At 40.8% G+C, this 7,773-nt stretch overlaps 1 protein-coding gene across 1 annotated transcript; it reads left to right on the top strand.

The window, feature by feature from the left end:
• The first annotated feature begins 3,817 nt into the window (after nucleotides 1-3,817).
• On the top strand, nucleotides 3,818-6,731 carry LOC107721765 (tripartite motif-containing protein 16-like). Its single transcript, XM_016529927.1, has 6 exons — nucleotides 3,818-4,429; nucleotides 4,767-4,862; nucleotides 5,055-5,288; nucleotides 5,420-5,579; nucleotides 5,674-5,733; nucleotides 5,932-6,731. Exons 1-6 carry the CDS (start codon nucleotides 3,839-3,841, stop codon nucleotides 6,495-6,497), a joined length of 1,707 nt encoding a protein of 568 aa, XP_016385413.1. The 5' UTR covers nucleotides 3,818-3,838; the 3' UTR covers nucleotides 6,498-6,731.
• The last annotated feature ends 1,042 nt before the right edge of the window (nucleotides 6,732-7,773 follow it).

The raw sequence follows: 7,773 nt of genomic DNA, 5'->3' as shown, positions 1-7,773 counted from the left end.
GTATTTTGGAAGAGTCTTGATTTGATTACCACGGCAAACAGTGAGTCAATTGGTCATGTGCAGTGCAGAATCTGCAAACATATCCTTGCACATGACAGCAAAAAATGCACGCAATAGGCCAAAGCCTGCAGCAAAGCCCCAGCAAAAGTAATTACCTTGAATGTGTCGGGGGAAATAGTAAGGAGATATTTGAATTATTTATTAATAAATGAGTGTTTTCTGAGTCCGTGTCGCAAAGATGTCGCCGCCCAAGCCCCTCGCCCTGCCGGCGCCGCCCAAGCTTCATGCCCTGCCGGCTCCGCTCAAGCTTCATGCCCTGCCGGCTCCGCCCAAGCTCAAGCTTCATGCCCTGCCGGCTTCGCTCAAGCTTCATGCCCTGCCGGCTCCGCTCAAGCTCCAGCTGGAGACCCTGAGCTCCCTCCGTCAATGATGGACTGAGCTGAGGGAGTTTGCCATGGAGTTCAGGAATGTGGCAGAGGGACTGGGCTACAATGACTCCGCGCTTAAGGACTTATTCACTTATGCCCTTGATGAGCCCATTAGCCCCTGGAGCATGGCGGGATCCAAGCATGTATCCTTTGAGAGGTTTGTGGAGTTCGTGGCATGTTCCCCAGCTAAGGGGGCTGCAGTGCCTCCCATGATGGCCGAAGAGGTTGCCGTGAATGTGTCGGGGGGAAATAATGAGATATTTGAATTATTTATTAATAAATGAGTGTTTTCTGAGTCCGTGTCGCAAAGATGTCGCCGCCCAAGCTCCTCGCCCTGCCGGCGCCGCCGCTTAAGGACTTATTCAATTATGCCCTTGATGAGCCCATTAGCCCCTGGAGCATGGCGGGATCCAAGCATGTATCATTTGAGAGGTTTGTGGAGTTCGTGGCATGTTCCCCAGCTAAGGGGGCTGCAGTGCCTCCCATGATGGCCGAAGAGGTTGCCGCGCCCCCAGAGGCGGCCGATGAAGCGGCAGCACCCCCGGTGGTGGCCAAGGAGCCTGCAGTGCCCCCGGAGGCGGCCGACGAAGCGGCAGTGCCACCCTCTCGGAAACGGAGGAGGAAGAATGGGTCCGCCTCGCCACCCCTAGAGGCGGCCGATGAGGCTGCAGCGCCCCAGGTGGTGGTCGAAGAGGCTGCAGCGCCCCCAGAGGCGGCCGACGAAGCTGCAGCGCCCCCGGTGGTGGCTGAAGAGGCTCCAGCGCCCCCAGAGGCGGCCGATGAAGCTGCAGCGCCCCCGGTAGTGGCCAGAGAGGCTGCAGTGCCCCCAGAGGTGGCAGACGAAGCTGCAGTGCCACCGTCGCGGAAACTTACAGTATGCACTGTAACCGTTAATCTTTGAGACAAATCAGTTTTATACATCAAACTCAGCACTACACTAAAAACAGGTGTGGTTATGTTTAATGACTTTGTGAATTGAGTTTAATGTGTGTGATGAGTTTATGAATTTTTCTAATAAATATCTCTACTGTTTCTCTACATTCACGTTAATTCATTGTCATTTCCACAACACCCTGTCATTTCCATCACCACACACATTTTTAAAAAATATTAAAAAAGTTCTCATCACACATTAAAAATGTATCCACAATTTATGAGATCATGCTCTACTTAATATAAAAATTCAAGGTATTTATTTTCTAATAAGCTCTTACCCAAACCAATATTACATTTCATAGTGTGACAGGTGTACAGTTCAGCATTTGGTCCTTAGGGCAGTTAATTTATCTCATTGACAAATGTATAATTATTGTACATTGTGGAAAAACTGGCAAAACTAGTTACAAAAAAGATCGTAGACAATTCTTGAGTGGCATAAGTTATTCTATTTTTAAATAAAAGCTGTATATTGAGTATGTATGTATAAGTATATTTCCTACTACTTGTTTCACTTCTGTTTCAGTTTTTATAACCAACAAGTTTTTTTTATTCAACTTCACAAGGATAAAAGTGCCCCTAGTTGAAGAAACGCCCTTAATTATACGGATTTTATTAAATCCGTAAAAAGAGTTTTTGTTTTTTATTTGAATTATTGAGTTTTAAAGTAGTCTGATCAAACATGATAAACTCACTGTCTGCCGCTGGCCGCTTGGTCGTTACTTTAAAAAACAAAAACTTACATTTAACAACAAAAAAATGTTCCAAACGTTTTTCTAAATTAACTTAATAAAAACACGAAACGAAATATAATCACTTTGACATTACATACAAAACTGAATAGCTGAAACAGTAGTAGCCTATAAGCTGTTTTGGGAGAAGGGGGAAAAAAAAGACGGACTCGGGCCAAGAATTCTGATGAGCTGTCGGACACGGGCCGGGCTAGGGCCTATATCTGAGGCCCGTGCAGGACTCTAGTCTGATTTTCATTGGATTAGATGCCAAATTATCAAAACAAGTGGCATTTATTAAAAAAAACAGTACAAGCACAATTGTCAGGGGGGAAAAATGAAAAAATTGATAGGTTTTAAATTATTAAACAATAGATATATAGTTCAAAATTAAGACAGGATGTATTTGGACACTGTCTGGCTGTCAGACGTTGGTGGAACATGTTAATGTAATGAACTATACCTGTTGTTATTCTACTAGGGCACCTGTATGATCTTGAGGGGAAATTACTGTAAATTCATTTTAAAAAATCCCAGTAATTCAGAATATTTAATCTGGAACAGAATTGTCAGAAATTGGATTTTGGAACATTGGCTCACCCTAATCCAGATACAAACTTTTCCAGAATACCAGATCTGGATTACCAGTGATATTACCAGTGATATACATCACAATGTAGGCTACTATTCTATATAAAGACAATGCAATAAAATAATACAAACATCCCTGCATTGATGTTTGTAAGTAATGTTAAACATGCAGTAATATATTTTGTAATTTATAGTTAAAACTTTCATAAAACATGAAAATTGTCATGTCAGAAAGTGCAGATAATCTGTAGTATAACCAACACATTAATTGAGCTTCTTCTTCATAGACTGCTCAAAACAATCTGAAAGAGAAAAGGTTACTCATAAATTTCTTCCTGTTTGAACTTTATTCCATCCAGCACACCTACCTTCACTGTCATAAAATACTAAACTATTTTCCTCCTCCTCAGTCTGGCAGTGAAATTCAGTAGGTTTTTGTCTTTCTTTTCTTTTGTGTTTTAACTGTTTCTATCTGTGAACTGCTGTGTCTATGTTCCGTAAAATGGCAGAATCCAGTGTTTCTTTGGCTCAGGATCAGTTCAGCTGTCTGGATCTTCTGAAGGATCCAGCGGCCATTCCCTGTGGACACACTTACTGTATGTACTGTATGAACTATGGTTACAGGTGATATTCACTGTTATCACTTGAATATAAAAGGGGCGTGACATTGGTTATTCAGTCAGTGGCTAGAGTAATGTATATAATCTGTTGTGTGAAGGAAACAATTTGACAACATCGCCTGTTATTAAATATACTCATCAGTCCCAAACAATGACTGTGTGAACATAAATGTATTCAGAATTTAACAGAACAAACAACTGTCTGTAGCCATTAAGAAGCGTGTTGTTGTAAAAGGAGTTGAGCTGGTTATCACTATGCACCAAACATGGCAGCAAAGTGTTACACTGACACAAAATATTTGTATTACACATTTACACAGAATGTAGGTGTATGTGTGTCTGATGTTGTTCAAATGAATGTCAACTACTGATTATAATGAATCCCTTCTCTTTTCGCTCTGTTAGCACCTCCTACATTCAGTTCAGGGAAAAGTGAAACTTACTCCTACTTCCTGCATTTTCTTGTTGTGGGAATCAGCGTTCTTTGAATTTTAGGCTAGACTCTTTGTGGGTTACTATTTTGTGTATTAAAATGGCAGAATCCAGTGTTTCTTTGGCTCAGGATCAGTTCAGCTGTTCAATCTGTCTGGATCTACTGAAGGATCCAGTGGCGCTTACCTGTGGACACAGTTACTGTATGAGCTGTATTACAGGCTGCTGGGATCAGGATGATCAGAAGGGAGTCTACAGCTGCCCTCAGTGCAGACAGACCTTCACTCCAAGACCTGTTTTAGGTAAAAACACCATGCTGGCTGAAGTGCTGGAGAAACTCAAGAAGACAAAACTCCAAGCTGTTCATCCTGACCAGTGTTACGCTGGATCTGGAGATGTGGAGTGTGACGTGTGTACTGGGGACAAAAACAAAGCCATCAAGTCCTGTCTGGTGTGTCTGAACTCTTACTGTCAAAATCATCTTGAACAACATGAGACTTTCTTCAGAGGTAAGGGACACAATCTAATGGATGCCACTGGGCAACTGCAGGAGATGATCTGCCCTCAACATGAGAAACTGCTAGAGATCTTTTGTCGTAGTGAACAGAAATGTATTTGTTTGCTGTGTATGGTGGAGGAACACAAAAATCACAACACTATATCAGTTGCAGCAGAGAGGACTGAGAAACAGGTATGAAATAAAAATGCTTAAATTAATGTCAAATGCATGCAAAATATGTTTTATTATTACAGTGATATTCCCCACTCCGGTCCTGGGGACCCACTGCTCTGCTCTGCCCTCTATATGTCTTCCTTATTTAACACACCTGATTCAGATCATCAGCTTGAAGGAGAGAGCTCCATGAACTGAACTGTGTATGTCAGTTAAGGCAGACATACAAAATCTGTAGAACAGTGGGTCCACAGAACCAGTGAGTACCACTGGATTATAGCACTGCCGTTACTATATGACTGATGTCTGAAAGCATATGGATTCACATATACATGTAACATTAACTTCCCAACAGAGACAGTTGGAAAAAACACAGAGAAATTTCCAGAAGAGGATCCAGGAGAGACAGAAGGAGCTTGAGGAGCTGAGAGAGGCTGTAGAGTCTCACAAGGTGAGTTTTGAGCAGAAGAACAGCTGCTGGCTGCTGAAGAGCTGTTTCAGACTTAGTTTGGACTCTCCTCAGTCAGTCAGTGAGGAGCCAGTGCTGGAGCTCTTTCAGTCCCACTGAAGCCCACTGTGGGGAACAGGCTGTGTGAGGTAGCAGTAAGAGCTGAGTGAATGGACTGATTCTGATGCTTAACAGCGCTCTGCACAGACAGCAGTGGAGGACAGTGAGAGGATCTTTACTGAGCTGATCCGCTCCATTGAGAGAAGCCGCTCTGAGGTGACACAGCTGATCAGAGATCAGGAAAAGACTGCAGTGAGTCGAGCTGAAGGACAACTGGAGAAACTGGAGCAGGAGATTGAAGATCTGCGGAGGAGAGACGCTGAGCTGGAGCAACTTTCACACACAGAGCATCACATCCATTTCCTCCAGGTAACAGAGATCTGACAAACAGGACAGCGATCTTTAGGAAGGGAAGAGCATGTTGTTCAGAGATTGTGTTTTCTATCAAATGTTTCTGTGTCTTTAGCTGGTGTTTCTATTGTGTTTTTGTGTCTGTGTAGAGTTTCCAGTCTCTCTCTGTTCCTCTTGGATCTACAGACTCGCCCAGCATAACTGTCAGTTCTCGTCTCCCTTTTGATGATATTGGTAAATCTGTGTCTCATCTGAGAGAGAAACTGGAGCATTTCTGCAGAGAAGAGATAGAGAAGATATTTGGTAAACGTAAGTACTGGATAATTTATGTACTCTCAGTAAAAATTAAATATTAAATAGATGTACATTTAGTGTTCTCTGTGCTTTTATTAATATTCCACAGTAACATACATTGAGATCTTTCCCACACCCGAGCTCAAGTCCAGGGAGGAATTTTTACAATGTAAGTCTCTACACACACACACACACACACATGCTACTACTACATTGATTTACGCCCTTATAATCTGATTGACACCTTCATGAAGTAACAATTCTTCTCTGTTAATCTTGAAGTTGAATAAAATAAGAAATAAAAATAAAACTCTTGCATCTCTTAATGTTTCATTATATTCTAGATTATTTGTTTTGTTTCCATCAGATTCCCATCAGTTCACTCTGGAAATAAATACAGTGCATACAAGAATTTGTCTGTCTGAGGGGAACAGAGTGATTACATACACTGACATGGTCCAGCTGTATCCTGATCATCCAGACAGATTTGATACTGTGGAGCAGGTGTTGTGTAGAGAGAGTGTGTGTGGACGCCGTTACTGGGAGGTTGAATGGAGTGGTAATGTCGGTATATCAGTATCATATAAGAGAATCGGCAGGAAGGGAGAGAGAAATGAATGTGTTTTTGGACGCAACATTCAGTCTTGGAGATTATTTTGCTCTCCCTCCACATGTTTATTCTGGCACAATAACAAAAAGACTAGACTCCCTGTAGTCTCCAGCTCCTCTAGAATAGGAGTGTATGTGGATCACGGTGCAGGAACTCTGTCCTTCTACAGAGTCTCTGACACAATGACCCTCATTCACAGAGTCCACACCACATTCACTCAGCCTCTCTATGCTGGGTTTAGAGTCAATTATACATTTGGATCAGTTTCAAAAGTAAAACTGTGTGAATTGAACTGTATTGAAGGTACAGAGAATCATGTTTGAGGTCAATGTAAAACCAGTGAAAAATGCCGAGTGGAGTCTTTTCTTTCTTTATTTCCAGATCAATGAATCAATATGCTATCTGAACTCCTATCAGTGAAATAACATGAAACTTTATTTGTGTGTAAATCTTAGTTTAATCAGATAAATGAATATTTATAAAGAAAGACTAGAAGAAAATATGTGGAAATATCATCATTGACACCAACAGCAGAAATAATACTCGTAATGTAACTTAATTTACTTACTTGTTTAATATAAATAAAACAAATTAGAAGCATGAGAGGCATTGTTGTGTTTCCTTCATTAATACACATATATTAACTGAGTGGATTTACAGGTTCCTCTTCATCTTCAGATATTAAATGTCTAAACAATGTTGGATTCAACAGTGACACTAGAGACATTTACTTAAATGAAAATGCATATATGTGTAATGTTTTCCAGAAATAATTGTGACAATTGAGTCTCATATTGTTGCTTCTGTCACTGCATCTCTGGATCTTCTCATTTTGCCTCAACAGGCTTACAGTAAGCCATTAATCATTTATTTTAACCACAGCGACTTTAACCAATAACAGAAAGGGCCAGTCCTGCTCTATCGGCCTCCCATTAAGAGTACTTACTTAAAGCACAGTGGTAACACACTTGCCCTGTTCCCTGTGTTAAATTAGGATACTTAACTGTAAACCCACTGGATGCTCACACTATACCTGGACATGATTTTAGATCCTTTATTAAAATTTTAAATGTAAGTTTGTGTCACTGCTGTTCCATTCTTCTTCCATAACTGTCACTGGTTCACTCCACCAAATAACCTGAATGTTTTTAAACTCTTCCTAATTGGCAAGACGATGACGAGACTTTTAATTTAAAATTTATCATGGATATTATTTAACAAAGTTATCACATGACAATCATGCAGCAGTTATAAAAGCAACAAACTCTTCTACAATTATTTATGATTTGCATATTAAATATAATTGTATAAATTGTCATGCAACAGAAGTGATAATACAATAAAATCATTAACAGTAGACTCATTGTAGGGACACTTAGTAAACAGTGAGAGGAAATATTTTGAGGGTCAACATTAGTATTTGTGCTCAGAGAGCAGCAGAGTGTTAGATTGCAACGTTACATGAGAGATCAACTATTAACACAAACATACTTTCAACAGAATGCAGGAATAATTTTAAATGTATAAAAGACATAGTTGAGTTGAAACCTTCATCTCACCAGCTCTCTCTCTCCCGCTTTCCCTCTCTTCCTCCCTCTC

The sequence above is a fragment of the Sinocyclocheilus rhinocerous genome, unplaced genomic scaffold (genome assembly GCF_001515625.1).
Source record: "Sinocyclocheilus rhinocerous isolate Xijiao unplaced genomic scaffold, SAMN03320098_v1.1 scaffold1112, whole genome shotgun sequence".
Classification (NCBI taxonomy): domain Eukaryota; kingdom Metazoa; phylum Chordata; class Actinopteri; order Cypriniformes; family Cyprinidae; genus Sinocyclocheilus; species Sinocyclocheilus rhinocerous.
Note: the sequence above shows the minus strand (reverse complement) of the source record. Positions and strands in the feature narration are given on the sequence as shown.

Coding starts and splice junctions, on each gene's coding strand:
- LOC107721765 (XM_016529927.1), top strand. CDS start 3,839: ATGGCAGAATCCAGTGTTTCTTTGGCTCAGGATCAGTTCAGCTGTTCA. Junction 5,289..5,419: donor ATCACATCCATTTCCTCCAG/GTAACAGAGATC, acceptor GTGTCTGTGTAG/AGTTTCCAGTCTCTCTCTGT. Junction 5,734..5,931: donor CAGGGAGGAATTTTTACAAT/GTAAGTCTCTAC, acceptor TGTTTCCATCAG/ATTCCCATCAGTTCACTCTG.